The sequence below is a fragment of the Nyctereutes procyonoides genome, unplaced genomic scaffold (genome assembly GCF_905146905.1).
Source record: "Nyctereutes procyonoides isolate TBG_1078 unplaced genomic scaffold, NYPRO_anot_genome, whole genome shotgun sequence".
NCBI classification, from domain to species: domain Eukaryota; kingdom Metazoa; phylum Chordata; class Mammalia; order Carnivora; family Canidae; genus Nyctereutes; species Nyctereutes procyonoides.
The window spans coordinates 32,210,451-32,232,321 of NW_026575046.1; the positions used below are offsets into that span (position 1 = coordinate 32,210,451).

The 21,871-nt window shown below is 41.9% G+C and overlaps 1 protein-coding gene across 2 annotated transcripts in view; it reads left to right on the top strand.

Annotated features, from left to right (window-relative positions):
• The window catches only part of GRIA1 (glutamate ionotropic receptor AMPA type subunit 1), a 301,513-nt gene that overhangs the window by 165,992 nt on the left and 113,650 nt on the right, over nt 1–21,871 (top strand). For both annotated transcript variants that reach the window (XM_055325538.1, XM_055325539.1), the window contains exons 6-7: nt 15,572–15,733; nt 18,191–18,358. In XM_055325538.1, coding sequence (XP_055181513.1) covers nt 15,572–15,733; nt 18,191–18,358 — 330 coding nt within the window. The remainder of the gene's footprint in view (nt 1–15,571; nt 15,734–18,190; nt 18,359–21,871) is intronic.

Sequence of the window (21,871 nt, forward strand, 5' to 3'; positions counted from 1 at the left end):
GTTGGATACTCAGCTGACTGAGCACCTGTATACCATTATTTCTTAAAGTAGCATGTAGGCCCTGGAACACACCAGAGGGCCAGGCTATCTGTTCTCCTCTAAACTCCAGGACCGACTTCATGTTCACTCGCTGCTCTGACGTTGTGGTCAAAGCAGGCATTTACCTGTCAGGGCCCTCCAGAGTTATAGCTCTTATCTTTGTGATACATCAGCAGCAAATCTTAGACCAACCTAGTGTTTCTCAAAACAGAGGGCCCGTGGACCCCTACAATGCATCTGCAGAGTCAGTTTGGAAAACACTGAGCTAATAGTTAAATGCTGTAGTGTCACTGGAATGTAAACATAAGTACTCACATCATGGTACAAATGACCAGAATATTAATATTGATGATTAGAGTTTGATTGAAACAAAAAGCACATTGTAAAATGCTTATCAAGAACCAGCAGACCTCAGAATATACAAAGGGTCCAGCAGATCCCAGTTTGAAAAACACTGCAGGTGTTGATTTTCTTTCAATATGGACCATTTGGTGCCTCCTAGGGGGTTAATAACAGTAAAAGTAACATAATTCTCCCATTTTCACGGCTGTTATAGTTTATGTGAGTTTCTTATGAATCACACCACTTGCTTTTGAATGTCACAATACTCCAATGAAGTAAGCAAGGTAGATTTCATCACACTCATTTTACAGATGTGGGAACTGAGGCTCCAGGCCACTATATTACTGAGCTGCAGAGGAGGAAGGCAGGTACCTAATCAATGGAGTTGGGCTCTTGGGAATTTGACAAAAAAAAAAAAAAAAAAAAAAACAAGAAATGTGGTCATAAGAATAGAGCAAGCAGACTAACCTGATGCCAAGCCACTAGGACCCACTGACCCAGAATTCCTTAAACCCCTAGTGAATAACAATGACAATAATATAATGGCAGTAACTACTACAATTCATTGAATCATTGCTACATTCTAGGCACTAAGGAAAATATTTAAATGCATATCTATTGAACCCTTACCATAGCCCTTGATAATATTTTGCCCACTTTTTAGACGAATAAACTGAAGTTCAGAAGGATTAGTGAATTTTCAAAAGTCACGAAGTTTATAAAATGATGGAGCTGGGCTTCCCCTCCAGGACCATAGAACTCCAGAATGCATGTGCCTAGTACTGTGTCTTGTGACAGCTGAGCATGAGGAAGTTGGACAAGGGAGCAGGAAGGTTTGGGGGTAGGGGGAGTGGTCCTTGACAAGAGGGCTTGAGTTTCAATCTTGCCTACAGTAGACCTCAAACTCAAACTTAGGCTCTCAAAACTCCTATTTGATACCTTTTTAATTATACACTGAGGGGATTTCATTATGACTGTCATTTCTAGTGTATAAGGTATCTGAGGGAGACACAGTGAGGTCACCCCAGGTCTCACTGGAGTATTTGGGGATCAGAACAGTCAGCCGTTCTCACCATGTGGTTGCATATTAACACCTGTAAAGTGTTGGAGTAGGAAGGTTTGGTTCATGGGGCAGTGAATCCAAGTGTCCGTTTCTGTGCTGTTGCCCTCTGTTCTGTCGGGTCCTGAGAAGAAACTGTTCTTTAGTCTCTTTCTCTCCTATGCTGAGAAATCTGTCTCCACCTTCTGTAAAGCTACCCTAGCCCACTTTCTTCTGCACTTCTCTTCCGACTGTCTTACTGCCATACCAGCTCACGTCTGGTTTCCATAGCCTCTGCTTAGGCAGGAGGTGCAGTTGGGAAGGGTTGTTGAAGGTCCAACAGACCTGGCTTTAAATTCTGGCTTTATATCTATTAGCCATATGATATTAGTCAAGTTACCTACTTATTCTAAACATTCCTTGCCTCATCTGTAAAAGAGAGAATAATGTGATATTGTCTACCACCTCATTGGTATTATGACAATTAAAGTTATAAAGTGTGTCTAGTAAATATTTGGCCCAAATAAGCACTCAATAAGTGTTAGTAATTGCCACCATAATAATCATTGTACCATCATCATCATTATCAATAGTGGGTGAAAAAAAGACATTTAATATCCGGGGACACAATACTGTCTTTGAGGTCCCTCAACCCTCTCCCAAACCAAACCACATCCATGACTGACTCACAATTATGTAATGTCTTCATCTCTGTTTGTCTTTAAGCTCCTAGAGGAAGAAACAGGTCTGCCTTGTTCACTGATGAATTCCCAGGGCCTGGCAGAGGGAGCTGCATGTAACAGGTGTTCTTTAAAAAGTCACTAAATGAATGAGGGAAATGACTGCTCAGGAAATAAACAATGTTCATACCTACACATCACATGCTCTTACAGGCAAAACCCCTGAATACAAAATGCTAAGAGTAGCAGAAGTACTGGAAATGTGAACACAGTTATGAATATGCACATGAGTAGACAAAGATGGGCCTAAGAGGGTTTTTAATCCACTTCCCATAAAAGGCCAGAATCTCCTCTACAACACCCCTAATAGAAGCCCATCCATCCAGTTCCTGCTTGAATGATATCCACTGGTAGGGAACTCACTGCCCTCAGGCAGCCCTTTCTCTCCTCAAATAGATCTGAGGTTTCTAGTCTTCCTCAAAGGGGGCCCAGTCTGCCGTGCAACCCTCTCTGCACTTTTGGCACCATGTGCTCTCCTGGAAGCCTTGCAATATGTCTGCTGCCCTTCCACAAAGCAACCTTCACATGCTTAGAAATGCCTACTCTGCTTGTGTTTGGTGTTTGCTCTTCCAGCCTGAGCACCTCTCTGTTCCCTCAATATGTTTTCACAGTACATGCTTCTAACAGACAACCAATCTATCATCAAGGGTGGATCAAGCATGTCCTTGAGCCTAGCACTGCACGGGGCTCCTATGGGAAGTTTCTCATAAGAGGAGAATCACACAGCTTAACTTTTGTCCTGAAGCAAAAGGCCTTGTCTTCCAGCCAGATTGTAACATGTAACTGAAGTTCTAAAGAAAGTGAGAGGGAGCTCTTGGGTGACTTAGTTGGTTGAGTGTCCGACTCTGGATCTCATCTCAGGTCTTGATCTCAGGGTTATGAGTTCAAGCCCCACACTGGACTTCACACTGGGCTTAGAGCCTATTTTTTAAAAATGCAAGAACAAATCAGTGTGAGATAATTATGCAAGCCCCCATAAATGGCCATCTGAGTTGCCAGAGCATGGTAGTCGGAGACTAGAGAGTCCTCTATAGGCTGCAGGGTGTCTGGGAAGGATGACAGTGAATCCGTGTGGCCAGTGGTCCTATGAAGAGCATGCCTTTGCCCTGTTTTGAAGTGTCCAAGAGAGGGCATCCCTGGGTGGCTCAGCGGTTTAGCACCTGCCTTTGGCCCAGGGTGTGATCCTGGAGTTCCAGGATCAAGTCCCACATCAGGCTCCCTGCATGGAGCCTCCTTCTCCCTCTGCCTGTGTCTCTGCCTTTCTCTCATGAATAAATAAATAAAATCCTTAAAAAAAGTGAAAAGTCCAAAAGAGCTAGTGCTGAAGGGTCCCTAGGAGCTCATCTCACTCAGCCCCTTATTTTATAAATGGGCACTTAAGGCCAAGAGAAGGGAAGTGACCTGCTTTAGGTCCCTGAGAAGTTAAACAATAGAGCTGGGCCTGGGATTTGGAGCAATTGTTTGCTCTGTTCTTTGTGCTTCATTCCCCCCACTGCTGCCTCTCAGTTTCCGCACTGTGCCTGTGTGTGAGTGCGTGTGTGTGTGTGTATGTGTGTGTGTGTGTGAGAAAGAAACAGGCAGAAACATGGAGACCAAGAAAAAGGTTCAGAGGTGTTCCTTCTGGCCTTCCTGACCCCTATCAGAGTCTCTCTTCACTGATGAGACCCCCTGCAGCTTCCCATTCTCTCTTCCATACACCCTTTGCTCCCTCCAGTTTCTCTCACCTCACTCTCCTATAACAGTGCAAACACATGGTTTGCTTTATGATCACCAAGGCTGACATTGCAGAAACTCTGGAAGCAAAGAGGAAGTAGGTGGGTGGAAAGCCAAATCCCAGATCCCAAAGGATCCTTACTTGCTAAGTGGCCCAAGCATTCCATAGGACGAAGTCCGGTCTGTTGCTCGTCACACTTATATCTCACTAGACTAATTCACTCTAGAGACCTCTGAGAGTTTCTGTATCCCTCCAAGAAAAATGAGATTATATTCCCATTTTATGAGTGAGAAAAAAAGAGGTTCAAGTTTCTGAAGGAAATTTTCTAAGGTCATGGGGCTAAAGCTAGAATTTGAACTCAGATCTCTCTAGATCTAAAAATTAAGTTTGTTCTTCATCGGGCCACATTGCCCAAATTAGGGAAAACTTGCAACTCTGAGGTCTGGTATTACGATTGAACAAATCTGAGAAATAAACTCCTTTCCTCCTGAAACTTCCTTGGTTTGAATTTTGACTCACCCACTTACTAGCTGTGACACTGAGCAAGTCACTTCACCTCTCTGTACCTCAGTTTCCTTATCTGTAGGTGGGAATATGAATACACACTTCACAAGTTAAAGATAAAATGAGCTATTTTATGTCGAGTTTTAGAACAATGGGTGCAGCAGAAGCCTGGGGTCTCATCCCAATTCTGACAGTGACTCATTATCATTTGCAAAAAAAAAATTATATATATATATATATATATATATATATATATATATATGCAGAGTCTCAATTTCTTGAAGATTTGATATGATGTTTTTTAAAGGAATAAATTGTCAAGAGGACTTTTGTGGATCTATAATTTCCATAAATTATAGTTCTAGTTTTCCTGCCTCTCTCTACAGTCCAGGGATATCAAAAACAAAATGCCCATCCCACATTGGCTTCTTTCATCACTAGGGAGATGCTGCTCCATTAATCTTAAGCATTGAGTGCTAGTAGCCTTTGCTCTTGCAAGCCATGCACACTTTGGCTGATTTGGAATAGACCTTTCCATGCTGAGTTAACAGACTATTCCAGTATGCAAGACAGTGTCTGCAATTGCTCTTTCAGAGCATGAAACCCCCTTGCCACCACCAGCTTAGAAGCAGAAGGAACAGATGCTTCAGCACCAATTGTGGCGGGAGGTTGGGATAATGTGTAAATGGAAGGGTTCAGTCCTTACTTCTTACTTGTCCCTCTTTTTAAAACAGAAAAGCAGATAATATAATGGAAGGAACATGGAGTCCCATGAGTTGTGAGGCTCTAAGTGAGTACTTACTTTGTGCCAGGCATCATTCTAAGAATTTAACATATGTTCATTAGGTAATCTTCACCAGTCATAGGATATCAATAAAATAATAATCCTTATTTTACAGTGAAGGATCTCAAGACACAGAAAAGTTAAGTAGCTTGCCTGTAGCCAAGGGCTAGGAGATAAAAGAGCTGAAATTTGAATCCAGGCTGGTGTGTAACATGTGCTTCCTCTGATTTACTGCCCTTTGTCATTCTGAATTGGAACCTCCAAGCATATATGTTTTCTGCTTAAAAGGCTATTCCTTGCACTTTTCACCCAACCAAATGTCCTCTTTCAGGCTTCATTGCTTCTACCAGGGAGCCTTCCCTAAACTCCAAGGTCAGGTTTTGTTCATTTAGTTGCTCTACAATTACTTGGGTAATAGTGGCATTTCTCACTAAATCATAAATAACTTGAAAGCAGGGATCACACCTGTGATTCTTGGCTGCACTGCTTTGTCTACTATGTGCTTTGCAATATTAAGTACTCAGAGATGAATGGGAGCATTAAATGAGTAACTAAACTAAAACATTCCTTTCCCCATTCTAGTAGATTTCAAATTTATCTAATGTTTGGACTGTCATTCATTTTTCACCAAGCATTCAATAGACACCTACTGTATTGAGACGCTTTGAACATGCTTAAGCTGGCATTTCATCAAAACATAGGTTTTCTGTAGTCTTCACCTGATCCTCCCTGGACAGGAAGGTTTGGATCAATGTAAAAGGAAGATGTTGTTGGCTTCAAGTCAGCCAAGAACTCTAGGCCCCACACTAGGCTGAATTTTGAATTGACCTTTGGCTCTTATTCTGGCCAGGTGTCACCTCTGACTGCAGCCAGTTAGAACCCTGTTAACATAAATGGAAGCTCGGGAGACTAACCAGTACCAGGCCAGATAATGTATTTGTTGGCCCATGCATCAATAACCCCGTCTGGGGGCCTTGGATCTTCTGACACAAAGTGCCAGCATTTTATCCTAAACCCCTGGACTGAGACAACCTGACTGGCTTTGACAATACTTTGGCAACAATGGACACCTGGGTGTTGGCAGATATCCAAGCATACAGGTACCTGCCTCCCTGGTTTCAAATGCACTTGGATAAGTTAACACTAGTGGTTTTTTCCAATACAGACAGTGTTTTAGCTGATTTAAACACAGCTACAATGTCTTATTGACTTTGCATGTTACCAGGGATTATGTAAAGTGAGGATACATTTAAGTTTTGGTTGGTTAAAGTGACTAAAATAGGAAAATGTGAAGACCCTTATGCAGAGACATGGTGATTTGAGGACACAACTGAGTCCTCAGCTAAGGAATATTCCATGAATTCATATATATCCATATTCATGTGCACACACCTATGTGATCACAGAACTGTAGATCAAAGCTGGAAGAGCCCTTATGAGAGAAATCAACTGGCTTAGAAGTTTCTAAACTTTTTAATTAAAAGCTCTATTTTCAAATGGAATCTTGGTGGGGGCCCCCAACATGTAAAACAGATGAAAAAAAGTGCTGCTTTCATAGAGGGAGGATAGGGATCTAGGACCCCATTCTTTTGCATTCCCCTACCCCATCATGGTGACCTCTAAAATGCTTGCAACCTGGGAACATAGCTTGAATGATCATTGATCCAGCCAATGCTCTTCTTTACAGATCGATAAACTAGTGCAGGGAGATATTGAGACCATTGCCCAAGGGCAAACAGCTCTTATGGTTCAAAGACAGGACAGAACTTGTGTGACTGTCCCTAAATCTGTTTTCTTGACAATTCTTATTTATGACCTAGTTCAGAATATACTACATGGAAAAGTCAATGAAAAACCCTCTTTAATCCAGAGGACAAAAGCTGAGAGGTGACAGGGTGGAAGCATGTGAGAGAAATGAAAAGGGTGAGCAAAGACATTTGCTATCTCTTCCTTAATTCCTTAGCTGGAATTGAGCCATCTGTGTGCTCCAGGTGCTGTGTTGCAAATATGGTGGGGACTGAGGTCCCACCTCCTGGGAGCTCACAGTCTCTTAGAGTAGGCATGAAGGACAACTGCAGGCTCAGGGAGAGAGACAGACCTCAGAGTGATAGAAACAATTTCAAGCAGCAGGTCACATTAAAGGAACTGAGGCAAACGTCCTGATCTCCTGGAGACCTGCTAAATCCTTCCTACTGTAGAGATACAGGCCATCCCACATGCTTCGCTGCAGGAGATGGAGGAGTCAGACTGACAGGACTAGCAGTGAGGAGGCAGGATGTACAGTGCTGGGAAAACAAGCCGAGTGTCTTGTTACCTGCTACAACTGTGGTCTCTGCCCATCACTGGCTCTGTGATATTGGGCAGAAGCCATTCCCATTCAGTTAAGTCTCAGTTTTCTCATTTGCATAATGGTAATGGTAAGAGTAAGTACCCGATCCACAGGTTTGTTATGAGGATTAAATGAGATAATAAAAATAAAGCCCTTAGCATTATGCCTACTACTAGTACAGGCTTTGACACATCTTAGGCGCTATGGCAGTTGTCATTATATTTTAGCCAAAATCTGCCTGCCGTGATTTCTATCCATTCACAGGTACAGGCTTGCCTTCTGGAGTCTTGGTGAATAAACCTTCCCCCTCTTTCCCATGACAGCCCTTCCAGGATCTGCATACATCCTCCGCTTACCTTCTCAGTTTCCAGCATTTTTCAGGTTGATTATTCCCACTTTCTCCAGTATTTCTAATGCAACAAGACTTTTCAAACTTCACTTCCCTGTAACCATCCTCTCTTTGGAGCTGTCATCTAAGAATCTATCTGATGAGTGGGGGAAATTTGGCATGTTCAACTTGTGCCCTTCTCAGGATAAAGTACAGTTTCTTTGATTTATTCTAACGCTACCTCTTCTAGATCTCACGGGGATGAAACAGAAGCCAGTGCTCTTTCTAGTGTCCCAGGTCTTGTTTAATAAACCTTCTTCCTGGCCCCTTTAACAATGCTGGATGTTCCCTCTTCCTTCTGACGGATGTGGTGTCCATGCAAGCAGGATGATGAGGGCTGAACCGCTTGCACGTGACCCTCTTGAAAGCATCCTAGAGAAAAAGGAAATCTAGCTTTGAAGATAAAGCTTTTCATCCTCCAACAGCAGTGTCCCTGTACACCTGCCTCATGTTCTCTCAGGCGTCTTGCTTGGCCCACTGCCTGGTTTTGAAGCAGTTCTAGCAACACCTAACTTCTTTTGAGGCCATGATAATGATATTGGTGATAATAGCGAATGTTCACTAAGCACTTACTATGTGCTAGACACAGTTTTAAGTGCTTAAATGTATTCTTTCAAACTTCCACTGCTTTTTTGCTGTAGGTGCTATTATATTTCCATTTTGAAGACCAGAGAACTGAGCCTTCGAGAGGTTAAGTAACCAATAAGTGTGTATAATCAGTTCTTTTGTTTCCAGCCACACGTGATAATTAATAGTCATAATGATAGCCCAGAGCCTCTTCATGATCCTGAAAGGATTTTCTAAATCTTCACAGCTACATGAAAGCATATCCAATGTAGTTATAGTGTTAAACATCTCTTTAGGATATCATAATTATTTGAAATGGCTTTTCATTCTAATCCTTTGAAAATTATAATTGACGTTAGAAGGAATGTCTATGTTAACTACTTAATTAAGCACTTTTACTCCCATTCTATTCCAATAGCTGGTCAGCATTGCACTGCTCCTACAATGACATATAAGGGAGTCAGGTTGTAACCCCAGCTAATCCCCTAACTAGCTATATGGCCTTAGGCCTCTAGTGTCCTCTCTGGAGCTCACTTTCCCCATCTGTACAATGAGGGGTTTGGTCTGATCTCCAACATCTTTGTATCAGGTGTCAGTAAACTGTGCTCTAAGGGTCAGTTCCAGCTGTCACCTCATTTTGTTTGGCTCATGAGCTAAGAATGGTTTTTACAGTTTAAAATTATTGGAAAAAATGAAAAGAATGATATTTCATGACTTGTGAAAATCATATGAAATTCAAATTTCAGTGTCCATAAATAAATTTTGTTGGGACACAGCCATGCTCATTCATTTACTATTGTCTATGGCTGCTTTCATGCTATAGTGGCAGAGTTGAATAATTACAGCAGAAGCCATATGGCCTGCAAAGCCGAAAATATTCACAATCTGGCCCTTTACAGAAAATATTTGCCGACCCCCTGGTTTGGATGTAGGGTAGGTGGGCACTAATAGACTTTAGATAAATCAGGGGCTTGAGAAACATCTAGCCAATCTTCAGAGATTAGTGTCAAAGAAAGAAACCTAGGATGTTCAACCACAAATACTCCTTTAAGATAGAAAGCTGTAAGGCATCCCGGGTGGCTCAGCGGCTTAGCACTGCCCGTCAGCCCAGGGCATGATCCTGGAGTCCCGGGATCGAGTCCCACATTTGGGCTCCCTGCATGGAGCCTGCTTCTCTCTCTCTCTCTCTCTCTCTCTCTCTCTCTCTCTCTCTGCTTCTCATTAATAAATAAATAAAATCTTTAAAAAAAAAGCTAGAAAGCTGTACTAGAAGGCCTCTCTTCAGCAAGGTGAATCATTTATTCAGGGCTATTAGCTATGCCATCCACACTGTCATAGTTTCTTTGTCCCTCTTTGGACAGTCTGGCAGCTCCATTCTAAAGCTAAGTTCATGTGTTCCTCTACCTGGAAGGAAATGTAACATATTGACAAAGAAGACAGATTTTATGATTGGACTATGGTCTGAATTCTTGCTTGCTGTGTGATCTCAAGAGAGTTTCCAAAAGTCTCTGAACCACAGCTCTTCAACATAAAATTGGGATGGATACTCACTCAACTCATTTATGCAAATAAGCATCTGGTGCCTACTGTGCATATTCACCTTTCAGGGTTGTTTGGGGGATAAAATAAGATTATCTATATAAAGCATTTAACAGAATGCCTGGCTCAGGATAAGAACTTGGGAAATGTTTAAAATAAATCTAACGGTGACTGTTGACTAATTATTTCATTTTTCATTTTTAAATGACAGTAAACTTATCACTCTCAGAAGGTTGTTGAGATGAAGTTATGTAATGCATATGAAGTAGAACTTCAACCATTATTCCTGTTTTTGTTATTCTTATGAGCAATGCTTCTGAAGCTATGTTTCAGTGGAGCAGTTAACTGTGCCAGTATTCATCTCCAACCCAGGAGATAACAAAGTAAGCAAGGCTCCCTTAACACACCATAACAAAGTTTCAATAAATGAGACAACTTATCTTCCTTGTTCTGCCACAGCCACTCCTTCCTCCACTGACAGATGATTCCTAACCATCAAAGTACATCAGAATTATTTGGAGAAGCTATTTTTATTTTTTCATAGTATAAAAAGGAACTATATTCATATAGTAAAAAAGAAAAAATATTACAGAAGGGTATAAAATAAAAAGCAAATGCTTGTTCTCTTCAATCTCATACTTATTAAAAATAACTATCTTAAGCCTTTTCTGTGTTTGGTGATTCTGGTGATTTCCTCCACATTTCTACATAATATACAGAATATATCTCTTTTTCTTCCTTAATCAATTTTAATCCTGTCTGTGACTCTCCCATTAGAAAGATGATCAATCATCTTATACTATCCTGCACACCTATTCCTCAATGTTTGTTATTTGTGCTTTCATTTGGAATTATTCTAATGAGTATCTTTATAATTTTAATACAGTGAACTTTGATTTTTTTGTTAGCATTAGCATTTTATAAAAATACAGGTGTCTAGGGGTACCTGGGTGGTTTAGTCAGTTAAGCATCTGCCTTCAGCTCAGGTCATGATCTCAGGGCCCTGGGATCCAGCCCCAAATAGGGCTCTCTGCTCAGCAGGGAGTCTGCTCCCCCACTCCCTCTGTTCTTGTGTGTGTGCTCTTGCTCTCTCAAATAAATAAAATCTTTTTTAAAAAAATTTAAAAATACAGGTGTCCAGTTTCCTCTCCAAGGTTACTGAATGAAAATCCTTAGAGATGACTATAAAGCTCTTGAAGTTATTCTGATATATCCCTCAGGTTGAGGACCTCTATCCTGAGAGCCTGCAGTACACCAGCCAGGTCATCTATGCTTGAATGAAGACACGAGGCAGAGCATTCGTCTTATGTCACACATTCATCAGACACATGTGGGACACTATGAAGGGCCACAGAGGTGTCAAAACAGCACACGGGAGCATAGGGACATAACAGCTCCAAGAGCTCACTTGTCACAACGTGTATTTTATTTTTTTAAGATTTTATTTATTTGAGAGAGAGAGAGAGAGCAAGAGAGAGCATGAGAAGGGAGGAAGAGCAGAGCAAGAGGGACAAGCAGACTCCCTGCTGAGCAGAGAGCCTGATGCAATGCTCAATCCCAGGACCCTGATATCATGACCTGACCCAAAGGCAGACGCTTAACTGAATGAGCCACCCAGGTGCCTCAAAACATTATTTTAGATGAGAAACAGAGTCACTCTCTGAAGGGCAGCAGCTGGTACAGCTCTGCAGGGACAGTTGGAAGGAGCCTGGATTTGGAAGACCTGGTTTGTTACACCAAATAACTTAAAGCATCTTGTGCATTGATTTCATTTGTATTCAATAGTACAGTGTACAGAGCAATGGACCCAGTGTTTGGGTGCATGTTATAAAATGGACAAAATGGCTCAAATAGAATGATGACTATTAAACTTCATAGTTTAAACCCTTAATAAAATATAATTACCAATGTTACATCCTTACACCTATAACTAATATCATAGATTAAGCAGAGTAAGAAAAATATTCTAAATATCAAACATTACCCAAAGTTATTGGGTTTTTTTTTAATAAAATGGCAAAGAAAATTAGAAAATTATTTTGTTAAACCTTGAACCTTGTTCTATAAGCATTCTCAGGAAATAGAATGAGTTGAACTTTCCAGTTAAGTAGTAGGCAAACAGTTAATGCATTTATTTCTCCCTTTTAGTCAAGAGCACTTGTCTATACTGGCAGAGTCCATTTTCTTGCATTATGGAAAAATCAAACATAGTCACTATAAAAGACTCATTTCCTAGTGATTAAGTACATAATAGAGATTCAAGATGACCATTCCAGCATGAGATCTTACATGGGAGGGAAAATGCCAGCTATTAGATGAATGTGCGTTGACCTCAAGTCATTCCCTAATGTTTCTTTTACCTGACATCACAGATAGGAGTTTATCATCCTCTGCCCAGTCCTTCCCAGGGGAGCACAAGGAGTTCCATTAGAGGGTCCTATAAGTTTGATTAGACATAACCAAGGTTTGGCTCCATTAACCTTGGAGTCAGACATTCTGATGATGGAAGCGAGTGACATTTATGTTCGAATAAACTCTGCCGTTTACTGTGGCCCCCATTATGTTCAAGATGGGGGCATTTAGTACAAAATGCCCAGGAGCTGGCTAATAGATTTCGAGTGACAGAAGATGACTGAGGGAGATAATTTCCATTTGATTCTCTCAATAGTTTATGAACAACATGTTCTTTTTAAAGTTCTCTAAAAATGATGAGAAATTTCTCAACTGTGCATTAGCTTTTAACCAGTGATGGGATATCTCCTACGTGGTACAGTGTCTTCAAGTATCCTTATTTCTATCTGTACTAACAACTTGCTAGACTGTTGTGCAAATCAGTAAACCTCTGTGAAAGTCTGTAAACTGTGGCTATGGGAAAAGTTAACCTGAGCTTCTCTTTCCAACCAATTAAATTCATCCACTGACATTTGCTGTCGCTTATCATATTTCCCTTGCCTAATTAGCATTCTTGCTTGAGGAAGTCTCTGACTTTTATTCACTCATGCAGCAAATATATATTGAGCATCTGCTGTATACCAGACATTGCTCTAGATGCCGGGCTTCAGGGCACATCAATGAACAAAAGAGAAGCTCCCTGTCCTCATGGAGCCAATACTCCAATGGGAAAAGGAAGACAAGGGATCAAATGAGTAAAAGAGATCTTTTTTCAAATAGGGAAAAACACTCTGGAGAAACTAAAACAGGACACTGAGAAGGAACTGGCTGGACTGGGTGGTGGGATGACTTATTGGTGTCTTCTAGAAGTAGGACTTAAGACAAGGATTCAAATAAATAATAGTGAAAGGGAATAGAAGGGAAGGGAGAAGAAATGGGTAGGAAATATCAGAAAGGGAGACAGAACATGAAGACTCCTAACCCTGGGAAACGAACTAGGGGTGGTGGAAGGGGAGGGGGGTGGGGGTGAATGGGTGATGGGCACTTAGGGGGGCACTTGACAGGATGAGCACTGGGTGTTATTCTGTATGTTGGCAAATTGAACACCAATAAAAAATAAATTTATTATTAAAAAAAAGACAAGGATTCAAGAACAAGTGGTTTCTTTGGGTACCAATTAGGGAATCTGGGAAGTTAGGAAGGGACAGGCCAGCATCCCGTAAAGGTGCACAATCAAGACACATACTCCTGCAGGAGCCTAATCCCTTAAAGGAAGCTCTAGACATTAATGTAGAATGGGCCTGAGGGTTGTCCTCTCCTCCACCCAACCCCCACTGCTGGGGAAAGGATCCGAGAGTATTTATCTACTAGCCTTCCATTTGTCATTGGTTGGATGCTGCTCTTGGGTGTATTAATTCCCACAGAGTTGAAGTAATAGGTACTTGTAGTTAGTATAAAAAGTGAAATAGCAGGGGCACCTGCATGGCTCAGTGGGCTATACATCAGCTTCAGCTCAGATCATGATTTCAGGGTCCTAGGATCAAGTCCTACGTCAGGCTCCCTGCTCAGCATGGAGTCTTGCTTCTCCTTCTCCTTCTCCCTCCCTCTGCCCCACCTCCCTACTTGTTATATCTCTCTCTCTCTCTCTCTCTCTCTCTCAAAAATAAAGTCTTTTAAAAATGAAATATCAATGTATAAAGGGAAGTGTAAATGAGCAGAGTACTTATTGACAGCATCTACCACAGGGTGGGAATTGGATATTTAGATAAGAGGCCAGGAAAGATCTCTCTGAAGAGACTGCATTTTGGCTGAGATCCTAAAGACAGAAAGGATCCAGCCAGGGAAAGAACATTTTGAGGCAGAGAGAAGAGCTAGGACATAGGCTCTGAGTAGAACTGAGCTTGGCTTACTTATAAAATATAAATAATAATCAAAATTTTAGAGGCACTTGTGGGGATCTGGGGGAGGATCTTTGAGTCAGAGTTGTTTAGGACTAGATCTTTTAAACAAGGAACTAGATAAGTCAATGAGAAATTAAGAGACTTGGAGAGTATGTAGGATTTCATTGTATATACTATGCTACATAATGTTTATTGTCTAGAATGTAAGCTTCATAAGAGAAGGAACTTTTATACACTATTAGAGTAGTGCACTAGAGTTTCTCAAAAATGTTTGTTAAATGATGAGTAAAGACCTTCAGAATACTTTAGTTCTGGTCTATGCTCTGCCACTGACTCACTGGATGACGTTGTCATCAATTCTCCCACTTTGTCTCAGTTTCTTTATATGGAAAATAGACATATAATTTCTACCTTATGAAGTCATAAAGTGAAACATAGATATGAAAGTACTGTGCACTATGGAACATATTATACAAATATCAGGTATGAAAGTACTGTGAACTATGAAAGAAATTAGTACTGTGCACTATGGAATATATTATACAAATATCAGGTTTCCTTTATAAGTTAAAGGCCTCCTGAATTTGAATGAACTTCACCAAATAGGGAGGAAAGATTTACTCCTGGTAAAGAATCCTTTACGGAGGTTAGAATTAATCAGGCCGCACTGGGTAGAGAAAAGCTAGTCTGTGGTACAGGAAAGAGCATGGATGAGGGATGGTCAGAATCCAGATCAGAATCCCACCTCTTCCACAGACTTGCTGGTGATCTTTGGGAGCCCACAGGAGCTTGCTCCTGATGGACTTCAGATTCTTCTCTCAAAATGGTGGGGAATGTGGGTGGTAGAGTAGGCCCTTCCCTCCTTATGTGTCTATTCTGTTCCATATTTGTGGTATCATTTGTGGTATCCCAGCCATTCAGTCTACACCACAGACCTGACATGCATCATCACATTACTTTTTCTCCCCAACTTCCTAACCTTTGTTATTCAGACAAGAAACCATCAGGCAACTTAGTCCAAGGTAGTCTAACAAATGACTGTGGAGAGCCAGCACTTCAACCCAGGTAAGGCTGGCTTCTGAGCAAGTGCTCTTAACCACTGTGCTGCTAACTGAGCTGCTAACAGTGTACAAATTAAGTGATAACCTTCAGGAGGAAGGGAAGTACAAATGTCTCTCCATTCATCCAGTTTCACCTTATGGAACACAGTGGAAAATCCTGTGATCCTCTAACATGATTAAATTGATTTATACAGGCAGCATGTTCTGACTTCTTTCCCCTCCTCCCTGCACAGGGTTTCATGGATATTGACTTAAACAAATTCAAGGAGAGTGGAGCAAATGTGACAGGTTTCCAGTTGGTGAACTACACAGACACCATCCCAGCCAAGATCATGCAGCAGTGGAAGAACAGTGATGCTCGAGACCACACCCGAGTGGACTGGAAGAGACCTAAGGTGAGGGGATGGGCAGCAGACAGCAAAGTACCAACCTGGTCCCTTTCCCTGTCCCAGATTTCTGGGCAGTGTTAGACTTTAGGAAAGGATAGACTTTCTAAAAGGAACAAGCTAAGAAGAATATATACATAAAAATTAAGGGTATGTTGTAAAGGTTGGACAATCCAGAATGACAATGGTTTAAACAAAGATGTTGTTTTTCTCTTGTATAAACAAAATTCAGAAGTCAGCAATCTGGGGCTTGTATAATGGCTCCACAGTTGTCAAACACTCAAGCTTTTTCTATCTTCTTGTTCTGCTATCCTCAACATATGGCTGCTACCTTATAGGCCAAAATGGCTGCTGAAGCTCCAGCAATTAACTCACTCTTCTACCCAGTAGGAAAGTAAAAAGGAAAATAAAAAACACAATTGCTTCTTTTAAGAACTCCTTTCAGTTCTTTATAGTTCTCCTATAAAGATCTCCCATACAGATCTCCTACTCACTTGCTATTGACCACATCTTAGAAACCTAGCCCTAGCTAGCTCTAAGGGGAAGCTGGAAAATGGTGTCTCTATTCTGGGCAGGGTCTTCATGTTGCACAGCTCCAGGTGGGATACTGCTTGCATTCATTTTTTTGTGGATGGAGCCTTCTTGAGTTGTTCAGGAAACTAGTCCTTTATCTGGTCTGCAACATACCCAGCTAAAAATCAGAGAAATCTAAGCAATATCCAGCTCATCTCTGCTTCAGAGTGTGAACTCCCAGTTATGCAGACCATCTCTCTCTCATTCTCCAGCCATGAAGCTCTAAATCCTACAGACAAAATCTATTTTGTTTGCTATTTGGTAGTGGTTTAGAACAAGGATAGCAGGTGATTTCTTTCCCATGTTATACCCAATAGCTTGACAGAGGCTGCATGGAACACTGTGTTGAGGATTCTGAGGCCAAATTTATTTAGCTGCAACAAACACGTTCTCTTGCCACTTGGTCAGTTTCTTTTTGTGAATGGCAAGCCATTTAACTGAGATGCTTCTCATCCCACTCTTGCTTAAACTGATTTAGCAATTCAAAAACTGAAGGTTTATTTCCCATATAATTTCACTCATTTGTTAAGAGCAAAGGGGAAAAAGAGAGAGAGAGGGAAATCAAGAAACAGATTCTTAACTATAAAGAACAAACTGGGGCAGCCTGGGTGGCTCAGCGGTTTAGTGCCGACTTCCACCCAGGGCGTGATCCTGGAGACCCCGGATCAAGTCCCATGTCAGGCTCCCTGCATGGAGCCTGCTTCTCCCTCTGCCTGTGTCTCTGCCTCTCTCTCTCTCTCTCTCTCTCTCTCTCTCTCTCTGTCTCTCATGAATAAATATATAAATAAAATCTTTAAAAAAATAAAATAAAGAACAAACTGATGGCAACTGGGGTGCTGGGGGTGGTGGTGGATGAAACAGGTGATGGGGATTAAGGAGGGCACTTGTGATGAGCACAGGGTGGTGAAAGTGCCAAATCACTATAGTGTACACCTGAAACTAATATTACACTGTATGTTAACTGGAATTAAAATAACTTAAAATGAAGATTTCAATATAAGCCTAAACAAAATCACACATGTGCTTTAAAACAACGAACAAACCACATACCAGTTAATATGTGAATACCCCATCCAACTTCTAAAAGTTTGGAGATTATAAAAATAATATAATGTAATATCTCTCTCTATATTCTTTAAGTGAAAGAATTGTAGTCAAAAACTGAAAAAATCCTCATACGTTCATTCTACAACTCTCTATTGTAAACTTAAAATGTGCCAGACAACAAGCTAGGATTGGGGACACATTAATGAAGATAGACATGATTTCCAAAGCCAGAAAACATTGTCCTGGATTGTTATCCTCCTTTGTTTCATCAATATTTTATCCCCCTCTTAGGCAAGAGGGAAAAAAAACAGAGTTATCATGAATAAGCATAAGGGGAAAGTGTGCAGAATGTAAATCTGCCACTTGTGACGCACATGTGAAAATAATTAAGAGTTTACCCTTCTTGGACTTTTTTTTCCTTTTACTCTCACAATGGAGTAAATAGTTCTTCTTGGCTCCCAACTGGTGACTGAAACACAGAGAAAACCAATTAGTTTTCCATAAACTGTATCACAGCTGTAGATGTGCTGTATTTAATCTATGTATTCTTTTTCCAGTTGAACCCACGTTTTAAGATTGCACGCAAAAATCTAGAATTCTGGCTTCCCTTTGAAAGTCACAACTGGCAACATGGAACTCACAATTCAGGAGGGCAACATGGGCTAATGAGGAGCAGCAGCCCCCATCTAAGGCACAATCACTTTCTGGTTCACCCGTGCCCCTGTGTCCCATGCCTGGCCCACTGCCGGCATTCTCATCCCCAGGAAGCACATTCCCAGACAGAGTTCCCACCTGCCTCCCTGTCAGCTCTCTCTGACACCTAACTGTCTCCATTCCTCCCACCAGTACACCTCTGCGCTCACCTACGATGGGGTGAAGGTGATGGCTGAGGCTTTTCAGAGCCTGCGGAGGCAGAGAATTGATATATCCCGCCGAGGAAATGCTGGGGACTGCCTGGCTAACCCAGCTGTGCCGTGGGGCCAGGGGATCGACATCCAGAGAGCTCTGCAGCAGGTGAGGCCAGCAGTGGCTGCCCCTTCTCATGGGAGCCTTGTAGGGGATTTCAGCATTGCTTTCAGGTGGGATGTAGCTGTTTAAAAGAAAAGGTAGATAGAACATGCCTAAAGTCTGGACAACCTCTCCATCGCGTTTGTGGCTCTTGGCATACATGGAGGCTCATGTAGAAATTTTTTAAAAAATATAATGGAATTCCTGGGTCACCTGGGTGGTTCATTTGGTTAAGCATCCAACTCTTGATTTTGGCTCAGGTCATGATCTCAGGGTCCTGGGATTAAGCTCAGCATCTGCTCCACTCAAGGGGAGCCTGCTTCAATATTCTCTCTCTCTCTCTCTCTCTCTGTCCCTCTTTCTCTATCTGTCTGTCTAAAATAAATAAATAAATCTTTTTAAAAAATAGTAGAAATTTCTGATAGTGTAAAATCTGTATTTTCTGCTTAAGGGTTATACTGAAAAGGGAAGCTGGTGATTGTAGTTGGAGAGGGGACTTGAAATACAGAGAGTTGAAACCGAGCCTTTATAACAGTCTCCTGGAGATTCTCCACTCTTGCCCTGATTTTCTGTATGTTTTCATTACCTTTGCTCTCTGGGCACATTTCATGAGGGGACCCTGAAAATGTTTCTCAGTACTTATTAGCCTATTTTCTGGCTTCTCAGCATCGCAATCATAAATTTTGTTTGCACTGAATAGTTTAAAAACAGGGATAGAAAATGGTCATGCCTATTACAATCAATTGGCTATGCAAGGATTCTTAGGCTGAATCTAGATTCAACAGAGAAGAGTATAAATATTCAATTAGCGATATGTCTGCTTGCAAGAAGGATGAGACAGTGGTACATGTGGGCGTGTATTTAACATTCCTGGTTTGGAAGCTTCTGGGAGCTCGCCCTCAGTTTTATCACTTCCAGAGCTCCTGAAGTCTCTTGAAGTCTCTAGAAACACCTGGAGTCCAGCCTGTGATTCTTGTACTACAGATGGATTGATAGAACCATATGATGCCTTTGATGCCTCCTGATAAAAAAGGCTGTATTTCCAGAGGGGACTGGGCAAAGAGGGTAGTGTCAACTCAAAGGAATGTCATAGTATCATGCACAGTGGCAAGCCAGCAACAGAAAAATATTTAGATGCAGATTCCACTCATGACCTACCCTCTACCCCACCCAATGGACTTGCCTGGATAAGACTGGTTTTATTTTTAAGACTACATTCAACAGAGAGTGAATTTGGGCTCCCAGGGGAGGAGATGAGCATTTCTGAATGAGAGAGAAACATAGAGCAAAATGTACAACCATCCCCATTTGTTTTCCAACCACACGTGTGCAGCTCTAGCAATTTTCACAACCTGGAGAAAGAGACGAGAAAGGAACATCACCAGCTGTTCCTCTGCTTGGATGAAGTGTCTTTACATGGAAGAGAATATGTAGTTCTGTCCTTTGGCAGCAGTTTTGTGACTAAAAGTCACCAGCAGCCCTTTCTGTCCTCCCCCATCTCCATGCAGGGTGGCTCCCTTCATTGGGCAGCAGAGCAGACCTTGGGCAACTTCTGAGGGATGGCCAAAGATGCAGCATCCACCTTCTGGCTTATTTAAAATGCTCTTCCAGACTCCACGATCGAGACAGATTCTGTTTGCAATGTGAGACTGGTTTCAGAAGGTCCCAAGGACTTGCCCTCAGCTTCACCACCCTTCCAACTCCTTTGCCTCTCCCTTCTTAATGACATCCCTGTCAAAAGGATATTCTGACACCACCATGACAGTGACAAAGCCTGGGAGGCTATGTGGGTGACAAGAAGGGTTCTGAATCAGGAAGCAGGAAAGCTGGGGTCCAAGTCCAGCTGGGCCCTTGGCTCTCTCAGTGACCTTGAAATGAATGAATGAAATAGTCATTCAGATTTCTTACACACACTATCCATAACAATGAGGAAGATGGAGAGACCACTCCCAGGTTTCAATGGCTACAAACATTCTAAGCATCTTTTTCTCTTTTATGGTCTAAACTACATCTTTCTGGTTGTCAAGTATACTCATTCTTCTGCTCTGTCTTCAGTGGGGTTTGGAAGGTGGCAAGTGCCTTAATTAAAAGAATATGACCTCTTTTATATTGTCTTTGAGTCAAGACATGTGTCTACCTCCCTGGCAGTCAGTCAGCTGCTCACTGAAAGCCTATTGTGTATTCTGGCCTGGAGCCAAGCACTGGAAATAAGATAAGGCAAGACCTACCTGCAGGAAACTCTCTTTAGCTTCTATTGGGGTTTGCATGTACGGTGGAGAACTAGCCATAAACATGAAACCCCAACATTCTGATCATAAATCAGCTATTCAAATAGATTCCTTTTTCAATCTTTGTTAAGAATCTACAATCACAAGAATTTATTGATGAATGAGATCTTAGAGATTACTGACTCCATATCCCCTTGCTTTATAGATGAGGCAGCTAATGCAGAGTGGGCAGTAACTCATCCAGGATCACACAACAGCTTAGCAGCAGAGGCTGGAGGAAACTCCCATCCTGTCCCAGGTTCCTCTACTGCCTCAGGCCTGTCCTGTGGCCCCCTGTGCCTTTGCTTATACATATTGAGCTCCAGGGCCTTCCACATAGTCATGGCCACTGTCCAGACATTTCACCTTCTAGACCCAATTCTTAAAATAGTCATGCCACTAGGGAGCAACTGTGTGCCCACCACCGGCTAGGCAAATCCTACTGACGCTCAGTCCGTGGAACCTGTGGTTGAGGGCTCAAGTCTCTGCTGCCCTAACCACTGGCCTTCAGGTCACACACTGTGAAGAGACCTGTAGTGTTCAACTTGTGTTAGCACTAGGATGTATGTGAGTTAGGCCTGAAGGAATAAGCCCATTATTCTAAAAATAACAGTACTTGGCAGCTCCAGTATGTTAAAGGCTTCCTATGTATATGAGGTTCTGAACATACTTTACATGTTTGATCTCATTAAATCCTCAATATAATACTCTGAGGTAGCTAGTTTTATTAATTGCGCTTTATAATTGGAGACACTGAGCCTCAGAGGTATTTTTTTTAATTTTCCAAAATTATATAGCTGGTTAGTGGTGAAACAGTAAAATTGGAACTCCAACACTACTTGCTACTTCACTCTGTATATGTAACTGCTCTGAAGTCTCAGAGGTCCAGCCCAGCAGGGGAGACACACGGCTATGGCCCAGCCAGCAGTAGCACATGGCCTTAGATAGTGTCTGTGTACTCCCTTATCCCCCTCATCCTCCAGTAATTTCCCCAGGAACAGAGGGAAGATCATCAGTCGCCTGCCTACTGCTTGCCTGACATCCAGGGAGCCGTTCAGAATAGTAATGAGCCCATGCCCTGGAAGCTCCCAGTACTCCAGAAAGGAGTAGACACGAGGGTGCCCATAAGTCTGCTTCTGGCTGGCAGAAAAGATGCAGCTCCCTAAGTCAGGCTCTTAGCATTTGGACATCATAGGCTCATCAAAGATATGATTTCTAAAAGCTCTGGACTCCTTTTCCTAGAAAAATGCAC